We start from the raw sequence: 23,988 nt of genomic DNA, 5'->3' as shown, positions 1-23,988 counted from the left end.
TGTCCCTTTTATAGCTACCAGGGACGGAATAAGAAACACAGTTTTAGATAAGGGCGAACTAGTCAACGTCAAAAATTGCTTTGTTGAAACTAATACATATCGAAATAAGCAATAAATAGCTCAGTTTGAAATCTGACAGATGTCAAGAATGTATTTAATTTTGGGTTTAAATCTGACGATTTCCTTCATGTGTTCACATTTTCTGTCAAACGTAAATGTCACATGTACGTCTTTAAAAAATAAATAATGATTTTAAGTTTTTGAACTAAGTTAGTTTTCTAAAAGTATCCTATATTCCATATCCCAGTGAGAGTTCTTAAATCTGACACATGTCAAACATTTATTTAACTTTTCCCGAAACTTCAAAATCAGTGTATTGTCAAAAAACACAGCAGGCGTAGTTTTTGTGACAACTGACAGAAGCAGCGAAAGGAGGGCTCATATACAAAGGTGGTTTGATTTCCAGGTGTAGTTTATTTATTTAGTTGAAACTGACAGGTGTCAAAATAAGCAATATATATATCAAAGTGAGAGTTCATCAACTTCAATGATAAGAGGCAACTACACTACTAAATCTGACAGATGTCAAACATTTATTTAACTTTTTCCGAAACTTTAAAATCGGTGTATGTTGAAAAACACAGCAGGCGTAGTTTTTGTGACAACTGACAGAAGCAGCAAAATAGGTGGTTTGATTTCCAGGTATACTTTACTTACTCAGTTGAAACTGACAGGTGTCAAAATAAGCAATAAGAGGCAATTAGATACTTTCATAAATCTAACAGATGTCAAAAATGCTTTTAATTTTGACTGTTTATCTGATGATTGCCCTCATTTGTTTACATTTTCTGTCAAACGTATGTACTTCAAAAAATAAATGACAATTTTAAGTTTGTGGTACATTTAGTTTTCCGAAACTTCATATTCAGTGTAATGTCGAAAAACACAGCAGACATAGTTTTTGTGACAACTGACAGAAGCAGCGAAATAGGAAAGATCATATACAAAGGTGGTTTAATTTCCAGGTGTAGTTTACTTATTAAGTCGAAACTGACAGGTGTCAAAATAAGCAATATATATATGAAACTGAGAGTTCATCAACTTCAAAGATACATCCATAAATCTGACATATGTCAAAAATTCATTTACTTTTGATTTGGTATCTTAATTTGTTCACTTTTTCTGTCAAACATGCGTCAAAAAACAAATGTCAGCTTAAAGTTTGTGAAAAATTTTGTTATTCGAAACTGCAAAAATGGTATAAATGTTGAACAACATATCAGCCATAGTTTTTTTTTTACTGCCAAAAGTGAATGTCAGTTTCAATGACTTTTTAATTTGACTTAATCGTAGGTTGTTAAAAACCACACAACCCATAAGCTGCACCTTAATAAATAAATAAATCCCTTAAAAGTCATAAAATGACAGCTATGATTTTGTAAAAATAACAGATAATTTTGATTTCCATGGGTAAATTCAGATTTTCTTCAAAAACTGATTTTTTTTTCGTGGCGCATAGAACACGATTTCAATTATTTTTTGTATCAGTGCAACTTTGTATACGTGTCAATGAATACGGTAGAGCTGTCAGATTTTGAGCTAAAAAGCAGTAGTATAAGTGCCGAAAAAACTAGATCTGTAGATTTGATCTTAGATCAAAAATAAATCAATTTATTTTGCCTCATGGAATTAAAAAACGAGGGATATTTGTATTTTGACAGTCATAGATCAAGAATAAATCAATTAATGTCGAGTTAGCTTTTGTGATTGTGAATGACATATACGAGTAGTTGTGTCAGTAATGTCAGTGTCAATAAAGTTGACTTCTGAATTATATTTTAAAAATTTGAACTGAAAATTACATTAAACTGGATTGGATTTTAAGAAAATTATTGTGGCATAAAACTTGGACCCAGAGCCCTTAAGTCGATGGGCCCTTTCAATCAAACTATTTTGTTCCAAGATCTTGTTGGCAATGTTCATTTATATAGAAAAACAAATCATGGCATCATGGTGGTGAGTAAGAAAATCATTGAAGTTTATTGGTTTCAAAATCGAACTTCGGATTGAACAAAGTCATCAGAAAGGTACAAAATATAAATGCGTAGTTTACTTAATAATTGAGAGGGAAGATAAGAATTTAAAAATATATGTTTATAAAAATATGAATATTGTTGTTTGTTTGTAATTAAGTGTTTAGGTATATTTAAATATAGGTGGCAGCACCATACATGGTTAGTATTGTCTTTTGTTTATAATTCTATTTAGATTAATATGAATAATAAATTGAATGACAAGAATAATAACACATATTATTTATTCTTATCTTTACCTTTTGTGAATGATTATTTACCGCAAAATTCAGAAGAAAAAAAATTTAAATATATTTATTATCATAAATATTATTATTAACCACGACACATCCGTTTTTATTAACGGAGTAAAAACAAAAAACAGAAAAGAAATAGGTACCCGCATCACATTGACGTTATTATAGAAATATTAATTTGATAAGAGACAGTTTTTTTTTTTCAAAAATAAATTTTCGAAAAAGTTAAAAAATGATACGAAAGGTTTTTAACCTCAATTCACCGATCATTTGTATTATCAGTGATGACTTTTCTTATTCGAGGTTAGATAGACTACTGGCACCTGAAAGAAGGAAACTTGAGTATTTCATAATTTTTTGAAACTTTTCTTACACATGGGATAATCACGTTTTTGATTTACATATATTTTAATGAAAAGCTATTCAAAACAAAGCTTGTTAGAGCAATCAATTTTACGTTTACGTTTAAGAGTTTTTGTGTTAATGTTGGAAAATATGTGATTTTGTTGAAAATTTCAATTCATGATGCCTAAAAGCAGTTCAAAACTGCGTTTATGCTGTTTTTATTATTCCTTAGATGTTCCCAATTCTAAGTCATGGTTTTTCATAAGTTCGTTAATTTAATAAAATAAATTTATTGACCTATGAACGCATATATCCACTGTCCCTTAAAAAAATATTAAGTTCAAATTTCTAATTTGAAACTATAAATATCATTCCTACCCGAATTTCTGCAACCACATCCTTTAAATTTAAAGCAGTGACTTAAAAAATATCAAAACATAAAATAAGTCTTCACCACAAATTTGAAAAATAAAAAATTCCTAAAATAAACAAATATTTATGCACCTAAACTAAACTAAACCACACTAAAAATTCAACAAAAAAATAAAAATACAAATAACAAAAGCAAAAACTTATATTTCCACAACTTCCTCCTCCCTGATTTGAAACTCTTGAAATAAAAACAAAATCCTAAACTTCTAACGGAATAAAAAAACAAAAAAAAACCTTCAACCACGCACACATATGTTGGCGCATCTGTTGGATAGTTATAAATGCGCTTTTGCTTAGACTTTAATAAGCCCTCGCACCATTTTATAGAGTTCATCTTCATCCAGGGCTTTTAAAGGAGGATCGGGGTTGTTATGGAGGTTAGGATGGATGGCTATACATAGGTATAGGGCGGGAATTGTGGTTTCTCTGAAAGCCGGACATTGTTAGTCGCGGTTTATTTCCATGGATGAAATAATATCATAAAGACACAAAACAGAAAAAAAAACAACACAAAATTAAAAGTATCTTTTTATGTGAATTGATTCTCAGGAAAAATATCTTCATATTTCTTTGAAGCAAAAAAAAAAAACTTTTGCAGATGGATGAATGCGTGAGTAATTTATGAAGACTACTTTAAAATGGTTTGGCTGGAACGAGGTTTTGCCCTTTAGTCCTATGTTTTTTTTTTTTTTTTTAGTCGACTTTGATTTCACTGGAAATTCTATACATCTTAGTGAAAAAGATGCATCACGTTTCACCATGTGTGTGTGTATGATTAGGTTAACAAAGAATAACCATTGTTTTTTAACAGAACCCAGATAAACTTCATCTAACCCAGCCAGAAGTCCATCACACGGTACAGCGTAGCAATTGAGCCTGAAGCGGTAAGCGGTGTGTATAAAAATTAAAATGTATCTCTTGAGATTATGATTGAAGTTTTGACACTTTTGACGAATGTGTTGTTTTTCCAACGTGCGCAAGCAGCAGCAGCGGCATCATGGCTGTTCTGTGTTTTACTGTTATAGCTTATTAACAGATAAATAGAAGATGAATAAACAAATAAAAATAATAAAAAAAAATAGTATAACCAAACTGCCTCGCGTTTCCTGTTTGTTGGCAGAGTAATCATTTTTTTTTAATTTATTCATTTTGTATCTAGCTACCTATCTACGAATAGATACTTTAATATTGTTGTATATAGTTTATGATTTCTATACTTTATTATTTTTATTTTTTTCTTCATGTTTATCCTCTATCAAACTTAATCTATGAAGCATTTTGTATATATGTATGTCATATTTTTGTAAAAAACTAAATAAAAAATCATTCTCAAAAAAAAAATAAACATAACAAAAGATACAAAAGTATCTATCTACATGATATCTGTGCAAAAAAAAATAAGACCTACATATGTACCTTATACCAGGAAAATTCATTTCCTCTTGGATATATTCATTCAGGCGTATCCGTAGAAAAAAAAGAAACAAATATTAAACTATCATCCTCTGCCGAAAAATATGCAAGATACCTACCTAGTATCTACCTACCTATAAGCCGCCCATCATAGATACTGTATGTATTTCAAGTCTTATATCTATGTAGGTTTTTGTTATTTTTTGTTTTGCTGTTCATATTTTTGTTATGCCTGCGATTTAGTAGGCGTAGAAAAGTGCCTACAGGCTAAAAGAAAAAAAAAAAAAACAAGTAAAAAAAGACACACACCGATAAGAAGTTTCTGCCCCAATCCCATCAACTGATAAAAAACTGTAGGCATAAAAAACTCTCTATTTTGTTGAGGATTTTTTTTTTTTTTATTATATCGTCTTTTACCTCTCGTCTCATATTTTACGTTTGGGTTCCTGATATCATAACTTAAGAACAAACATTGACGACCTCCATTTTATTTTTTCTACTACTTTTACTTTTTTTTTCTTCTCATATGACTAACATAGATACACACTCACGCATACATTGTAAAAAGATACAAAAGTATCTATAGAGGTATAACTAATAAATAAGACAACACCCTTTTCTTATTACCAAAGCGTAGATAAGTTGTGTTTTTTTTTCGTTTCATTTTCTACTATTTTTTATCACCACAGGTTAAATGAAAGAAAGAAAAAAAAAACCGTCACTACCACACACCTACGTACCTCTATACACAGATTCTCACTCATATCTAAATGAAGGTTCTTTATATACGAATAAACACCATACAGTTAGCCCTTGGAGTGGTCAATTGGCTACGGTTGTTTAAGAAATGAGGGTGCAGATAATAATTTCATATCTCTAAAAATGTTGGCAGATATGTTAAAAAAATATTAGATTTTTGTCTACCTTTTGTGTTGTTAAGACTCAAGACGAAATGAAATGAAGAAAATAACCTAAAGGGTCTTAGTTGATATAATTCAAGTCAGTCTCAGTGTTCACTGTTCATATTATGTATGATGTGAGGAAAATCCCCAAGAGGTTGACCATATCATATCAAACACAAATTTTATTACCAACGACGACGGTGAATGGGGAGGATGTTAGTTTTTTTTTTTTTTTTTAGTTTTATTTTGGAAGTTAAGACAAGACATTTTGTATCTTTGTTTATTCGTTTTGAAGGAAATACTTTTACATATATGTGGTTTTTATTGTTTGCTCAGATTTGATAAGAATTTTTAGTGCATTTAGAATGTAAAAAACAAAAAATCTGAAGAAACAAAATTAAATGGCGCCCAACAAATACTTGCTTTGGTTTATGGATTAAGTATGAAGATTATGGAGCAAATAGCTTGTTATAAATTGTTTCTCTTTGTGATATGAGTTCAAATCATAAGAATATAGCACGAAATGTAGGAAGAATACATTTTGGTTTCACGTTGGGCGCCAGTTAAAAATTGTTTCTTTGAAAAACTCTGTAGATAATAAATTTAATGCTTTTATTATAACACTATATTGAAAAAGAAATTGTGACAAAACATCTAATAAATTAATCAACTACCGTTAAATCAAGTTATGGTCCCACATTGGGCGCCAATTAAATATTTTATATTAAAAAAGATGAAAATATCTCAAAAAAATTAACTAAGGAGAACGGTATCTCGTAAGTAAATACAAATTACAAGTTACCCATCCCCCTCTCCCCCGCCTCAGTTGAGGAAGAAAAGAATATTTATTTTTTGAAGTTTTATGTAAAACCTAATAAATGTGCAATTTGTACATAAACATCATACGTCATGCTTAAACGTCTCCACAAGAGAAGAAGAGAATTACTTAAACGACGATGAGTTTGTATACTAAATACATTATAGAACATTAGCGCGAGAATTCTCTTTCTCCAGTATAGTTAAGTTATACGCACCAACAAATTTCATAAGAATGCTTCATTAAATTTATGAATCATGATTATTCCCAAAAAAATAATCTATGTCTTGTATACTTCATACAAATTTTAAGGTATTCTCCATGAGTCCCCCGCAAAGACTCGTGTCTGGATATTGAATTAAAGCAAAATATGATTCACTTACGAAAAAAAAAGACAGTCACAAATTTTTAAATTTCCTACATACGATTCATTCTCACTGCTCAATATGCTCTTCATTTAAAACACATAGTCCAACTTGAACATGGGTAATTACCTTTTTTTTTGTTGAATGATGCAAGGAGGAGGACTTACGAACTTAAGAAGAAAACAAAATTCAATTTACCGGTCGATTTGTGTCATGAACGAACAAAGAAGTTGTTAATTAAAGAAATATGAGACGTTGGGTACTTTGAGGGCATTGTGTATATAAACTTCTTAAAATAAGGAGACGAATTTTCTTCCAAAGACAATACAATTTTTATATAGAAGCAAACAAAATAAATAAATTATTTTATTGGTTTCACATTGGGCGCCAGTTTATTTCATTTTTGTTTAAATTGATTTAAAATTAAGTAAATAAAAAAAGTTGCCATTACATTTTTACTGACCTGATTGACGCCTGATGCATTCGGCGAATGCAACAGTTCGTGCTTATCGAGGAGATCACGATGTGGGAATGCAGTCGAACACTGAGAACACTGATAAGGACCCGCCGACGACGATGATAATCCCAACGACATCGACGATGATGACGACGATGATGATGCTGTTGATGCACCACAATTGCCATTACCACCACCACCACCACTACCACCAACACTTCCATTGCCAATTCCATTAAGACCATTCAATGGACTTGTAGTTGACCGACTACCAGCCATGGCTATCGCCTCCGCTGCGGCCATGGCAGCTGCACTCGCACTCACATCATAACCATTCGAAGCGGCTGTGGCCGAATTTGACATGCCAACGGCGGCTAGAGCGGCCATTGCCATTGCATGATGATGATGATACTGTGAACTGAGATCGGTGGGTGGTGTGGTGCGTTGCGCACTAGCTCCCGCCAGGGGTGAATGCGACGATGGGGACGGCGATATGCGGCCACCGCCACTACTACCAGTTGTTGGAATCAATGACAACGATGACATAGAGGAGGATGGCGATGACAAGTGACAATTGTTGCTAATACTATAGATTTTTGAATTGTTATTATTCTTATTGCTGTTATTACTATCGTTGTTATTGTTGTTGTTGTTGTTATTGTTGTTATTATTGTTGCAATTGGTTAAATTGTTGTTATTGTTATTTTGTTTTAGGTGTGAAGATGGTGATGGTGGCTGATGTTGGTGCTGCTGATGTCGGCTGCTGCTAAAGTCCATTTCACGATCTATGTGATATCCATTTGGTGGTTGATTTTCGAAGGCGAACTTATGTTCGTGAGAGTGTTCATTTTCTATGTGTTCGTGCAGGGCCTTTAATTAATTTAAAGAAAAAAAGCAAACAAAAAGAAATTTTAGTAAAAGAGTTTAATGGAAGGGAGTATCAAAAATTCTTGATTTTTATGTTGTTTTTGTTTTTGAAAAGATGTTAAATCAAACTAACCTGAAAGCTGGACAATCGTTGATGACATTGCGGACATTTCATAATGTAGTCACCAAGACCAACTCCACTACCACCACCCTGCTGTGCAGCTGTGGCAACCGATGATGCTTGGCTGCTATCATCGTTCTTCGTTTGGCTATGGTGGTGTAGACTCGATGCCAGCGATGGGACTGTTTTAATGAGATGAAAAATAATAAACAAATAAATTAGATTCACATTAAATAAATTAAAACAAATTGTTATAAACTTAACACATATGTTTATGTAAATGAAAACTTTATTCATTGAAAGAGAAATATTTTAATATCTGGTGACTCAATTTGGGCGCCATTTAGGCAATTTCAATTATTTTGTCTTTAAGCTTATAACAACTTAAACATTTTCTTTTAGAAATCATACTCAGATGAGTCTAAGGAGTGGTGTTCTTTGTCTAATTCATTGTTTAAAAGAATATATCGGCAAAAAATACAATTTAATATGTTGTTCACACATTGGGCGCCACTTAATTGAATTTGAATTTTAATAAAATTATTAAAACATACATTTATTTTTAAGGTACTTAGCTAAAGTTCAATAAGAGGCATCTAAAAGTTTCATTTTTTTTCAAAATAGAGGCTTCAGTTGGAACTGAAATATTGTCCGTATTTTTTTGACTACAGACAATTGTTTTTATTTGAATGAGAGCTATAACACTTTTTGGTTGCCATTTGTAGGTTGAATTTCCTCTAACGCGATAAGGCTAAATATAAACATAGTTTTTTTTTGTTTAAATACAAATTGCAAAAACGTGTCGTATTTTGATAAGAACTTTTTCTAAATAGTAAAGAGCCTCCAGGTAAAGAATTTAATCAATGTTTTTTGTCTGAGGCATTTTTGAAATGTGTAATTAATCAAGTTGAAATACCTTAAATCAAGCTCAATCACGAGGAAATGATAACAGCAATATTTTATTAGTTACACGAATAAATATTGTTAAGTCAAAAGTTACAAATAAAATATATTTTTTTTTAATTTAAATGAAAAACAAATCTTCATAAATATTATGACTTAAAAACTCCTTAGTCACGCTTTTTGTCATGCAAGCGAGGTTTTATTAAGTTATATTCAAAAGATCGATAATAATTCGTTATCGAAGTTTTATGGGCTAAATTTCTCAACGAAAATTTTGGATTTGGTACATTTTTAAACTAATGTTATCGTGATTGAGAGTTTTGCTTGCTTGTTAATCTTTTGAAATACATATTTAAAATGGCGCCCAACAACGAACTTTTATATTTTTTCTCCGATTCCAAGTCCGACAGAAACTTCTGTCACTACCATTCCATCATCACTAAAAGAACCATAGTGTAAAAATCCTTAAAATATTCCTAGACAGTTTGTATTATTTTTTGCAAGCCTTATATTGGGCGCCATTTAATATATTTTGAACGAATTTCTCGGACTTGAGAATTGGCTTTGTTTTTGATCTAAATTAGGATAAACAATATTTAAAATTCATTGTTCATACAAGAATTTTGAAATATTCTTTAAAAATCAACTGGAAACTTTTTGTCTTAATATTCGGAAACATTAAAAATGGCGCCCAACATCTAACTTTTTTTTTCTGTCACCGATTCAAAGTCCTCTGTTCCAACCTTTTTGTTATCACCAAAAGAACAACTGTGTGAAAATCCTTTAACATATTCTCAGACATGTTACTATTGAGTTTGTGTCTTATTTAACAAGCCTTGAATTGGGCGCCATTTCAACGAAATTCTTGGACTTGAGAATTGGCATTGTTTTTGTCCTAAATTAGAATATACAATATTTGAAATTCATTGTTCATACATGAATTTTGAAATATTCTTTAAAAATTGCGATCAACTGGAAACTGTCTTAATATTTGGAAATACTAAAAATGGCGCCCAACAACGAACTTTTATTTTCTCCTTCCGATTCTATGTCTTCTATCCTTACCATTTCGTCATCACCAGAAGAACCACAATGTGAAAAATCCTAAACATATTCTTAAACATGTTACCATTGAGTTTGTGTTTTATTTAACAAGCCTTGAATTGGGCGCCATTTAGTGCATATTGAGCAAAGTAATAATAAAGTTGGGAATTAGCTCTCTTTTTATTCAAAGTTGTGATAGCAACATTTAAAACAATTTTTTCCAGACAAGAGCTTTGAAATATTCTTTATATATTCTTTTTTCTTAAAACCTTAGTTTTTTCTACCTAACCTAATAAACCTTCTCGTGATAAATTAAAGAAAATATTCAACAAACAATACAATAATAAAATATAACCTCACAGCCATCATCAATTGAGCACATCACAAAAAAAAAAAACAAAATGCTATTAAATATGAGAAACATTTCAGTTAATTGAACAGAATTATTTTATCTTTTTATTTTTATTAATTTTGTTTTTTTGTTGTTATCTTGTGAGTGCTCACATTTTTTTTTCTCTCGCGGCATTAATTAACTCGAATGCCGGTAAAAGATATCCCCCATCAGGGTAACTATATATGTATAAAAGATAGACTATATCCCTGGCGGTATAGATTCCATTAAAAAAACTCGAAAACACATATTCTCAGTCAAGGAGAAAAAGTAGAAGGGGTATATACAAAAACAAATCATCACACAAAAGATACAAACTAAAGTAGGTAGGTATATATGTATGTTTGGTGATCTCATCATCATCGAAACAATCTCACATATAAGTCTGGCCTTAAAGTCTGACAAGACAGAGATCTTTACTTTTAAAAAAAAAACTTATAAAGCAGACAAAAACTTTCATTTATTTTTCTTTAACAACATCAAAAAATTAAAAAAAAAATCAAGAAAAAGAATGAATCTTTTCGAGGTTCCGCTTATCTCGCAAAAGTATCTGTTAGATTACAAAATGCCCTCGAATGGGCTTTTTTACTCAATTTAATTCTTCTTGTTGTTCTTCTTTTTTGGGTTTCAAGAGGGCATTTTCAATTCCGATTTTTGTATATTCTTTCTTTTTATTATTTCAAGACTTGATTGTATGGTATGGTATGGTATGTTATAGGTACATGGGCTGAAGTCATGACAGCCACCATACGCGCCGCATGGTGTGTACCTTAATTTACGTCAATTAATCGCTTATTGTTGTGTGTTTCGAGCTCTTTTTTTTTTCATTCTCTTTGCTGTTGTCATGTGTGGTTGTACGGGCTATGTACTACACACCTATGAAATATATACTGGTACGAACCAACACAAAGAACTATAGATACGTCCAAGTACACACAGCAAAGTATATGTCATCATTCCATAAGGGGTCATGATACGCGGACTTTTGTTTTCATTTCGCTATAAAAACCAATTCTACACATTCTATACGAAGGGGGAGGCTTTCAATATTTATCCCATCATCTCTCTCATCGTCCGTTGTCCCGTTGTTGGCGTTGTCCGTTGTCGTTGTCGTTGACGCTGTCATTGTCGTCGCGATGCATAGTGCAATGCAGTGCGTCGCCAGCGCCACCACCGCCATCCACCACCGTGTCGTCGTTCACCGCTACTACCTCTTGCGACCGCTCCGCCTGTATGTTTCATTAATTTTTAACGGCTGAGAACGTGCGGGTACACAACACTCTATATGAGAGACCTTAGATACAATTTATGAAATATTTGTATTCTTTCCATCTTCTCAATTTGATGATGATAATGATGATGATGATGATGATTATTAAGGTGAAAACTATGACATCGTCGCAATGATTTTAGTTCGTTGACAGTAAAGATATACAAACAATCAACGCACCGCTACATCACCATCACCATCATCATCCCTTTCGCTCTCATATTTCTTCATCTAAAACGATGCGAAAGTAATATTTTTACGAGAGATATAAATGCTGCTTCTTTTTAAGTTTTATATATTGTATCTAGAATATGCACAAGTGTATATGAAACTATATGAAAAGGTACTTATAAGATATTCAAGAGTGAGATGAAAAGATATAAATTAATTGAAGTCTATTAACTTGCGGTGAGTATAGTTTTTGTTGGGATATCGTTGCTGTCGCGACAAAGTTGTGCGTTTCTTTTTTTTTTTCTTGGTTTGTTCATAGATATGAGTATAGATTCATAGGTAGTTACATAAAGTTTATGAATATGAATCTAGTAAATACTTAGACTTTGTTCGTAAAAGTAAAATAATACAACAACATACGTGATATGATAATGAGAGATAGATTTTTGCACGACAAAAAAAGATGATTATTTTAATAGTTTTTACGTTTGTTGTTGCTCTGGTGTTGAATAAGATCACTTGGATAGTTAGTTTACAGTTTTATTATAAGGTTGAAAATAGCTTATCAATTTGTGTGTGGAATTTCTAAGCTTTTCAAGAGTGTAACAACTATGTTTATTGAAAAGCCTTAAAGGTTTTTATTTGACGGAGATAAACAGAAAATCAACAGATTGTAATAGATCATCCAGCTCGAAGGACCAAATAATATTTTAATTCTATTTTAATTTATTGGATTGCATAACCACTGAGATTAAAAAATGGGAACTTGTCTAATATATGTTGCTGTTGGTACTTTTAAATATGTGTCATCATTAGCAACTAATTTTAAAAACTTGGGTTTTGGTGGAAAGTTCTCAAAATGTAAGTCTTTTAATGGGCGCCATTTAGTACTATCATTGTTTTGCTTACTTTTTAACTTTTTGAAATGTTAAAAAATGTGGTTACATATTAATTCTCTTGCTTTAATTACAGGTCTGATGAAACGTCTATAAGAACTACATTTTACACATTTGAATCACAATCATTTTTGATTGAATCTTATTAAGCAAGATATTATTTGGGAGCCATTTAGTGCATTTCTAACAAATCAATAATAAAATCAAAATTTGTCAATTAATCTATTCTAAACGAAGGAAGACAACTTTCTAAACTAATTCTTTTTATAGAAGAATATTTACTTATTTAAAATAAAATGGCGCCCAACTGGAAGCTTTTTTTTAACTATGGATGGGTTTCCTTCAGAACAATACTCGTTTTTATTAGCAACCAGAATGCGATAAATATTTAGAGAATTAAATTTTCAAAATTCGTACTTTGTGGAGTAAATTTTGTATTCGATTTTATTTGGAAAGATTTTAATTGGGCGCCATTTAGAAGTTTTCCAGGAAATTTATAAAACAATTGAATTTTGCCACAGAGTGTATTTGAAATTGAGAAAAAAACAATAACAACTACGTTTTTATTACATAATTTCGAAATAGTCAACATTCAAAACCTTTTTTTTTTCTTTTGGGCGCCATTTAAAGATTTTTCAGAAAATAAAAAAAAGTCAATAAAATCAAAATTTTTACTGGAATGCATTCTTAATTAAAATAAAAACATTCGAAACTTACATTTCCTTAACTGAACAAGGAAATAGTAAGTAAATGGCTCCCAACAGGTTATCCGGGTTGAAGGACTAAAAACTTTGTTTTGTTTTAACAAATCAATCATTTCATTAACTATGATTTTATACTTTACAAGGGCTAAAGAAATTTGAAATTTATCAAAATATTAAAATATACCCGTTTTATTTTTTTGTTGAATAGAAATGTTAATTTTAAAATTAGCACTTAACTGGGAATTTTAAGGTAATTTTAGTTAAATTTATTGCCATAAATCAAAATGAAAACTAATCATAAATAATAATTTCAGGATTACGTCAATGAGTTTTTAGTGTTATTATGTTTTATTTAATTTCGTCCAGATGTTAGTCCACCTATCACACAACTCACTTAAATTGCACTATATACCATACAATACCCAAATTTTATACAAAGTTTTCAAGTCGTAAAAGTCTAATAGAGTGAGTCGTAATTTTTCAAACGACAACGACTACAAACCGGACGACAAACGACAACGACGTTTGAAAGTGAAAATCGTAAAATTTTCTTTTAGTATACATATAAGTGAGACCTAAATTTCATCTTAGCCTAAAATGCGGCACATCGCGGAACACCCAAAAGGTGTATGGCTGTCGAAATTAATAAGTTTAACATTAATTTTAAACATTGACAACTTAACATATGTACGCATTTTAGTTTTGACCTATTAGATGATGTTGTTTTGCAAAATAATGCCAAGAACAAGAAAACACAAACAAAATAAATAAAAGAACAAACGCAAACGAAAATCAACATCTAAAGAATGTATTATTTTCTTTTATCTTTATTTTTGCTCAAAAAAATCAAAAAAAAAAAAAAAATATTAAAAAAAATGTCATCCAACAGTTTTATTGCTAAATGAGTAGCTTTTAGTTTATGTTTTTTTTCTTTTTTGTTTGGTTAGGGAAATTTATTCTATGCACAGTTCATAGGGCACATAACTTTCATAATTTTTTAATGTTATTGTTTAATCAAAGACGACACAATAAACTACATTTTAAATTGTGTTAAATCTGTATTCGCATGAAAATCAAAAAAAAAAAAAAAAAAAAAAAAAAAAACACGAAATTATTGCGTTGAAATTTTAATAGCATTCGTTTGTGTAGTTATCGTCTTATGCATGCCAGACAAATATATTATTAAATTTCTTATATAAATATATTTTTTTTGTGTAAGCAAAAGTGAGATACATTTTTTTTTTTTTTTTTGAAATATCACACCCACTCAGAACAGGTGAATTCGAAATCACAAAAAATACATTATATTTCTGAGGTAGATAAATGGATATCTAGAAAAGCATATAAATAAAATACAATTCAAACAAAAAAAAACCTGAATGAGTTTTATTAATTTTCTTTTAGGTGAAAGTGATAAATTATTTGCCATTTTTTTTTCTTGGTTGTTCTCTTATATATTTTTTAAAAAATGTAACAAAGCAATTTTTTGTTCAATTCTATGGTTTTCATTGTCAAATTTTACGACTTTTATTTGGTTGTTAAACTGGCGTTTTAATTAATTCCAGTGACATATGATTTATTTAAGAGATTAAGACTTTAATATTGTTATTGTTGTTTTTGTTTTTTTTTTTTTCAGTGGTGGTACACAAATTGATTTAAGATTTTTGAAAATTTCTAGGACAAGCTACACATTATTTAACGTACACATTTTTAAAAGCACCTAAATTTAGATACTAATTAAAAAAATATTAATTAAAATACTAAGCTCAGTTAATTACTCGAAAAAGATTTTTAAGTACCTTCCCAACAATTTCAAAAAGTTAATAAAAAATAATGCATTTTTTCATAAAAACTTAAAAGTTTCATAAATTCACATTTATTTCATAAAAGAATAAGGGTGATCTTAATTCTGGGCATTCTAAAATTGTTTAATGACGAGATGTTCTAGAGATAACACATTTAAAATTATTAATGTAAATTGATGAGCAAATAATATACAATATTTAATTTTGTATTTTTTCTAGCGCTTCCATAGAATTTTCTTTCTATTTAAAAAAGAATTACCAGTTTTAATTTGAAAATACACAAAACTCTACAATTGATAAAGTAAATAGCGTGTAATGGGTCTTTGCGTAGAGAATAAATGTATGGTGAACTACTTATAGGCAGATTTTTAATTAACATTAATGAATATATATGTATATAGTGTTTGAAACCTCGATTGTTATATTGAATTTGTAGATAAGTGCCTTATGATCAGTGGTGAGTAACATAACACATTTTTTATTGTTTCAATAGTGGAACGGTGATGCGTATTTTGAGATAGTGAGAAATAGACAAATATGTTTTTTGTTATTTAATGACGTGAATGGTAATGTTAAGATACTTTAATAAAAATTGATAACAAGCTTTCTTGGAATCGAAAACAAGAGGTCATCAATTAATTTGAATATTGATAAAAATGACAAATGAATTAAATTTGTTTCACAATCCAGCTCGAGGGACCAAATTTTTGTTTTTAACTCTAAGGATTAGACTCTGATTTGTGAAAGGTAATGTTAAGATACTTTAATAACAATTGAAAACAAGCTTTCTTAGAATTGAAAACAAGAGGTCATCAACGAATGAATTAAATTTGCTTCACAATCCAACTCGAGGGACCAAATTTTTGATTTTAACTTTAAGGATTAGACTCGGATTTAAAGTATCAGTCCTTGGGTTAAAGTTGTAAATAGATTTTGAAACATTTACATAGACCTTTTAGACCTTTATAAAGAAAAATTTCATGTTCAGGTTATCACACCACCAACTGAAAAAAATACAGCAAACAGTGAGACGTTGCAGATGGAAATTTGGGTTTTTGTGTTCATAAACAGAGATTTGGATTGAAAATGGCGAAAGTTCTGATTATTTAAATGCATTTCAAGGTCCAATCAGAAATGATACGACACTAAACCACAATCACTTTTGCTAAACATTCACGATTTTTGAGGTGAATTTTAACTATGGTAATGCATTGATACGCCATTTTTAGTTATAGCGTAGTTCTTATTTGTCAAATGCCAAAAGACGACAGTTTCAAGTGACAGCTGTCGCAATAACGAGATATTCTATCGGCCTACCTTTAAATAGCTTAAAATGAAAAATATTACGAGTTTCTTCATAAATTGGTTGCTTAAATCATTTGTTTTTTTTTATTGGTGGAATACCATTCAATTCCACCTGAAATTTATCTGCCGCCATACACAAATCCTCACATCTAATAATGCTATCTAGGCTACCTAATCAATCGTATTTTTAACGACAACATCATTTATAGATTATTTAGTTCTTGATATGCTTTTCTTTTTGTGTGTGTTGCTTTTGTAGTTTTATAGTTTAGCCGCACTTTGTTGTCAAAGATTTTCTTCATTCATCCCACGCACACACCATTCAACACCAACCCCCCTTCAATAGATCATTTAATAAAACTTAATGTCATCATGATTGTCGCGCTTGTTTATATATTGATGTATGGCAATGCTGTACTGTGTGTTTATGTGTGCTATACACAAATGTTTGCTCTTCCCATCACTGGAAACAAAAGTTGCTTGTAAAGAGAGGTGATGTGATGCTTTTCAATTAATTACACCCCCTCTACACTTTACTCTGTACTAAATAAGTGTACCTATCTTTAGGTAAAAATTGTACCGGTATTTTTGTTTATAAACACTACACATAGAAGATACATGTACACCTTGATCATCAATTGGGAACAACAATTTGATTTATGCATTTTTTATAGTTTTTAATTTTTCGCCTTGTTTTACGATGCGCATCATCATCCAGCATGGTAAAAGCGGAGGCAAGCGCAGTACGTACTTATAGATACGCAAAGTATCTTTCTATACAAATTATATATACAAAACAAAATGCCTGCAACATATCCTAAAATAAACTTCAAATAAGAGTACAAAAAATATTTCAAGGTAATCATCATTAAAAATGTATCTCATGTGACATAGAAGTTTATGTTTGTTTCTCCATAATATAACATCTGAAACAGTCCACCCAACAGACTTCACATACCTATAGTGAATAAGTCAAGCATCCAGCTACATTATATTTATATGTAGGCTATAAAATTCTCAGCACACATCAGACTAACTAAAAGAGAGGTATAGATTGGTGCGTCAGTCGACTATAAATGTAATGCTGATGCCTAACTGTATCCAAGCAAGCGACCATCATGCATCCTTTGAATACCACTTCGACCCGACATACATCGCACTGCAGAAAAATCTAAAAATATATCACCAAAATGCACCTTTTCTCTTTGGCAGGCATATTAACTGCATAAGGCAGCCGCTATACACTGTCATTTTTTTTTGTTCGTATTCCCTTCCACATCGTACTTATACCGGCCGGCCATCATCTGCACTCAAGGCTGGATTGAGAAAGAAGGAGCCTTATGATTCATTGACTAAAGAGAAATACAATATGGGGTACCACAAGGTTCTATCAGAGATCCTGAGCTATTTATTTTTATATAAACCAGCAACAAATACAATATTAAAAGATCAGTTTTGAACTACAAGACTTCATTTAAGGTCTTTACTGTCACCACAAACTGTGATGCCAAATTAAATGTCTTTTTGACACACACATTTAAATGCAATGTGCTTTTCACCTGTCAAATTGACTATTAACAGAAACTGTGATGCCAACAATTGTAATCTAGGCTTTGACATAAAAGTTTGGTGTCATTTAACTATCTACTTGTCTCTTATCACCAGAAACAGTGATGCCAAATTAAAAGTTCAGTTTTGGCATTCAAGTATCCATTCATGGCTTTATATACTTTTCACCATAAACTAAACTAACCAACAAGTCTGCAGTCATGTTGGTTTTCCACTCCTTACTTGTCTCCTGTTTAATTGACTGCCATAAGAAGCAGTGATACCAAATTACAATATATTATTTCTATTCACCTATCAAATTATCTGTCGCCAGAAACTGTGAAGCCTACGATTGTAAACTCGGTTTTTGTATTAACTGGCAAAATAACTGTAAACAGAAACAGTTATGCCAAGTTCAATGCTATTTTAGCATACAAATATCCATACATGGCTTCTTTTTTCTATCTGTTTGTCACCTGTCAATTCGATTGTCACCAAAAACAGTGATGCCAAATCAAAACTACCAAAAAGATGGTAGGTATCAATACTTGAATCAAATCAACTCACAGCTGTCATAATACATATATACTTTCATTATCTGGAAAAAGTGTTGCAACGGAAAGGGCCCTTCATAAGGTTGGAGTAACATTTGAATTGATAATCCGGACCCGTTATATGTCTGTTAAGCCACTTACTTTGATTTTATAAAGTTCTTCGAAACATATTTGTTTTATAAATATAGAAGAAGAGTGTCGGTATTTAGTTGGAAAAAGGTGTAAACTGTCTAAAAATACACATTTTATTTTCTGCCGTTTTGTGTGTTCCAGCTGCGAAAAACCTAGACGCACATCGATTGCAATTGCAACACGCATAACATATGTGCCAAGTCACTTTATGCACATAAAGACACACTAATATATAAAAATAGCAATGATTTGTTGATGTTTAAAGGTTTTAAATCCTTAGCTTGTCACAATAAAGTATCTTTAAATTTATTACACTTGAATTGGTGTTAAATAATCAAACAAACAAAACAAAAAATATAACAAAATCGTGGAGAAATTTTCCAAAGTCTCAACAAAATTAAATCAAAAAGCTTTTTTATTTACCTTCCAACCAAACATATTATCTACCTCAACATTTATGCATATCTAATTTTAATTTATGATCTTTTGAGTTTGAAAGAAAATTTAAAAGATCGTTCTTTGGACAATCTAGATCGGTCCCATGGGCCTTAAGTATGAAGATACATCAAAACGGAAAGACGCCATCATCTTGCTATAAAATCATTTTCTTTTCCCATCTCACTTGCTATAAAGGTATAATTTGATTATAAATTCTACAAAAATGATGATGAAAAATTATTAAAATATTTTTTGTCAGGTGAAAAATAAAAACTAAAATTATTAAAGAACAAAACAAAAAATCATCCTTAATTGTCGACGTAAAATTAAACGATGTATATTAATTTTAATTGCGTAAATTTATTATGGCAACTTTTTTTGAACAGGTAAGAAAATGTATATGAGGAAAAATCTTGGCACGAAAATTGTCCACCGAAACGTCGGCGATGGTGATTTTGTATTCTTTTCTTATTTGCAAGTCATTTAGGTGAGAATTATTAATTAAAATATACACATCCTGACTGAGAGAACGAAATTTAAGAAAAAAAGTAAACTGTGTGTGAACATATGTCACGGTGTGAATTTCTGAATTTATAGAAGGTACAAAAAGAAGAAAGGTGTATTTTTTTCTCGAATTTTATTTATTTTGTATTTTGAAGATTTTTAAGAGGTTGGAAATGAATTTCAAACAAAATTTTTCTATTTTGTTTTGTTTTTGAATTTGTGAAAGATGTGCTGTCAGGTGGAAAATTGTTGCGTGATTTTTATATTAAAAAAAAAAAAAAAAAAAACAAAGTAAAAATTATAAAATTTGACATTGGAGATTGTTATGTTGATGGATAACTTTATGGGGCGTAACAAAATGTTTGCAAAATTATGCGAAAAATTGCTTAGATTTATGAGAAATTTTAGTAATAAATAGTTTTTTGAAAAAGGAATGTTTTTGTTTGTCTTTATTTTTAGGTGAAGTTTTTTTTAATAATTATTAAGTAAAAGATTCTAATCATACTATTAGCATATTTTATTAAATATCGTTGTAATAATATAGAACAGAGTATAATATTGTTCAATTGTTGACAAAAACTGTGGAAAACAAAGGAATTTCGAGAAAATTTAGATTAAATGGACGAGTGATCCGGCTCGAAGGACCAAATGGAAGGGTGGTTAAATTTTAAGGGCCGATGTTGAATGTGAACCAAGCCTTAACGTGAATTTTGTTCTGCATTTTATTTGGCACTTCTTAAATTCAGACTAATTCAATTTGAACCATGGAAAGATAAACAATCAAACAACGCGTTACGGTTAATCAGGCTTTTTAGGAAAACGGGCGTTCAAATCAAAATGGATATCGTGAACTTCATGATTTTTGATCAATTTATTTGTCCAAATGTGCTGACAATCGAAAAATCCTGCATATGAAAAGATATGAAAACACCAGTACATTAAAACTTGCATTTACACGCTTACAATTAGCAATTGACACTCAAGAACTAAAGAGTCTTAACTATTTTAAGCGTCGTCAATGGTCAGAATTGTGGCAAGAAACGGCAACAGCGGATGATCAATTTTTGAAGAAAATCATCTTCAGTGATGAGGCATATTTTCACCTTAGGGGATTTGTCAATAAGAATAATTGATGCATTTTGGCGAATGATAATCCAAGAGCGATTGTTGAAAAACCAATGCATGAGTGACTTTTTGTTGCTGTTTTTGTGATGGCGGAATCATCCCATCATTTTTTAAAAGGAGGTCGGTCAGGCAGTTACTGTGAATGGTATTCGCTATCGTGAGATGATAACAACCTTTTTATGGCCCGACTTTAAAGATATAGATGTGGGCGACATGTGGTTTCAACAGAACGGTGCCACTTGCTACACAGGTAACAAAACATTGGCTTTTTGTGTGACAAAGTCAATGGCCATGATATCTCTCACGTGCCTATGTCAATTGGCTGGCGAGTTCATGTGATTTGACACTGTTATATTCCTTTCTTTCGAGTTATTTGGATGAAAGTATGTGCTTCGATAAGCCAGCAACAGTTAAAGAGCTAAAGAATAGGATCGGATGGAATGGTGTTGCCGATATCATAGCGGTCATTTGGCCAATATTTTGTTCCATTCATAATTGAACCAAATTAATATTATCATAATAAAAAGAAATGACAATAAATTCTTAAATAATCTGTAATTTATTCAAAATTAACATCAGCCCTTCAAATTTAGCCACCCTTTTTTATTAATTAACAAAGAAATTCAAGTTTAACGCACTCATTTTGATGATAATTTGTCTTTAATTTGCGTTTGTTAATAGAAGACGAGTTTATAAAATTTAATCAAGTTAAAGCTGACTTCCCGTTTCTTTTATCTCAGTTTTCAAAGTTCCAGACAACATTCGAAACATTTTTCGTTGCATATCTGTTTAAAAAAAAATCTTCTAAAATATTAACACTCAAAAGCATTCCACAAAAAGTAGTCCAAACAGACCTTTAAAAAAATAAACATTTTAACAAATTAATATCAATGTTGAGTGACATCTTGAGATAAGTCAACTTTTGACTCCTCATATCTTTACCTCTTAACAAGAAGTATATAAAATACTCCAAACTAAAGACAATGTCATCGATTAGCTTATGCACTATTTTTAAAAATTGAAACAAATAAAACAAATCCAACAAAAACAACAACAAAAAAACGTTGACAGAACGAAAATTTTTAACAAATATCACCTCAGAAATAAAAATGTTTTTACGACCATCATCATATGATAGCGATGGCGATGCGATAGATGGCGGCGTCTCGCAATACTCATCCTCGGTCGCTGAATGTTGTCACATTGTAACGGTATTGGTAGCCATATTGTATTGTATATAGTTTGTTCACGTTATGGTTCGTTCGCATTGAAAATGTTTCGTTGTTTTTTTTTCGTTTTAAGTTGCAAGTGGTCCAATCAATCAAAACTAAATTCCACATTCAGAATATTTACTTTCGTTCATTTGTCATTGATGTTGTTGTTGTTTTTCCGTCGTCGTTGCTGTATATATTTTGTCGTTCACTCTGTCTGGATTTTTATTGTTTAACATAAATTGAGGGTTAAGCAATCCATTTTGCAGAACACACATAACACACAACATCACAACTTAAAGAAGATGTGTGGTGTGTTTTTTTTATGATGCGAAATTTGTGTGGTTTTATGTTTTCTCCACCTGACAGTTAATTTTTTGGTTATTTTAAATAAATACAAAAATTAAAATACAGAATAAGAAACATCTCAGTGACGTCCATTGAAAATTTAATGTTTTGTTTTATGATTTATCTATTTCATTGGTTTTAAATCAACAAAACAAAATACAAGCAATCAATTTTGCATCGAATTCTTAACGAAAACAACAAAAATGAAGAAGAATGAAAAATTCGTTAAGTTTAAATGTCAGATTGTTTATTTGAATTTTAATAAACATTTCAGCTCTCATAAAAAATTATTAAAAATGATTATTTTTTTAAGAATCCAATAAGATTATTAAACATTAAACAAATTTAAATAAAAAATATTATGTGTGGATTTTAAAATTGTGTGTTAAGCTTAATGATTAATTAGGTTTGTTCGTTTTGTTTTTTTTTTTTTTTTTTTTTGAAGGAAGGAAAAATTATCCCAATTTCACCATTATGGCTGTTTTAAATTAATGTTTGATGAATGTGCCTACTTATGTGAATTTATGTTAACTTGGTAATTAAAAATATAAGATACAAAATATCAACTTGTTTAAATGTTCTTATTTTTCTTAGTTTTACAGAAAATAAAAATTAGTTTTAGAATTAATTAATATTTTTTTATTAATTATTTAAACACATTCGAAGAAGTTAAGCGAAAATATTTATTATATTATTAATCTGATGCAGCCATCAACCCATAGTCAAGCCGGTCGGTGGTGGTGTTTTCGTTGTGTCGTATCTATGATTCATTATAATGTTTCTTGTACTTTAGATACATCAAAAATATTCCTTGGAGGAAAAATGTGAATGAATATATAGGGCGGGTATAATTAATCATTTTAAGGCATGTATTGTATTGTATATCTTTTTCTTTCTCTCTTTCTTTCTGTCTCTATATTTAAAGTCCTTGTGAGTTTGTTCAAGGAAGGAAAACTGCACCGTGTAATGAGTGATTTTCATAATGAAAAATTAAGAATACAACTACTTGTCATCCGTGAATAAAATGATTGATGTTTAAAAATGCACATTTGCGGGCTCTAGCGTTAAAGTAGATATATGCTCAGAGGTACTTTATGTGGAGCGAAAGTGCACAAGGATTTTTTGGTTTTTATTTATCTTGATGGGATGTAGTTTGTTAAAAAAATAAAATTATAGAAACAAAATTGTAAATGGAAATTGATTTGCTTTAAGCACTTATTTGTATCTACTTAAAGTCAGTGGTTACGGTTTCTGTTGAACATCTGTGATAAAGAGGTTTTCCCTTTTTTTATATTAAAATGAAGAATTAGTTTATTTTTTAACTTGTACATACTTTTTAGTTTTCGGTTTGGTCATTCGACCCGGATATTTCTTTCCTATTACCAAAATGTTGTTGGTAACATTATTTTTATCTACTTAAAGTCAGTAGTTAGACAGAATTAATAAGTTTTACATACTTTTCAGTTTTCGGTTTGGTCATTCGACCCGGATATTTCTTTCCTATTACCAAAAATGTTATTGGTAACATTATTTGTATCAACTTAAATTCAGTGGTTATGGTTTGTGTTGAACATCTGTGATAAACAGATAT

The 23,988-nt window shown here is 30.5% G+C and overlaps 1 protein-coding gene across 1 annotated transcript in view; it reads right to left on the bottom strand.

The window, feature by feature from the left end:
* LOC129954021 (zinc finger protein 1) overlaps positions 1-23,988 on the bottom strand; it is an 84,296-nt gene that overhangs the window by 38,650 nt on the left and 21,658 nt on the right. The window contains exons 2-3 of the mRNA XM_056067617.1: positions 8,061-8,230; positions 7,055-7,930 (exon numbers count right to left, since the gene is read on the bottom strand). Coding sequence (XP_055923592.1) covers positions 7,055-7,930; positions 8,061-8,230 — 1,046 coding nt within the window. The remainder of the gene's footprint in view (positions 1-7,054; positions 7,931-8,060; positions 8,231-23,988) is intronic.

Source organism: Eupeodes corollae, chromosome 1, assembly GCF_945859685.1.
Source record: "Eupeodes corollae chromosome 1, idEupCoro1.1, whole genome shotgun sequence".
In the NCBI taxonomy this organism is placed as follows: domain Eukaryota; kingdom Metazoa; phylum Arthropoda; class Insecta; order Diptera; family Syrphidae; genus Eupeodes; species Eupeodes corollae.
Note: the sequence above shows the minus strand (reverse complement) of the source record. Positions and strands in the feature narration are given on the sequence as shown.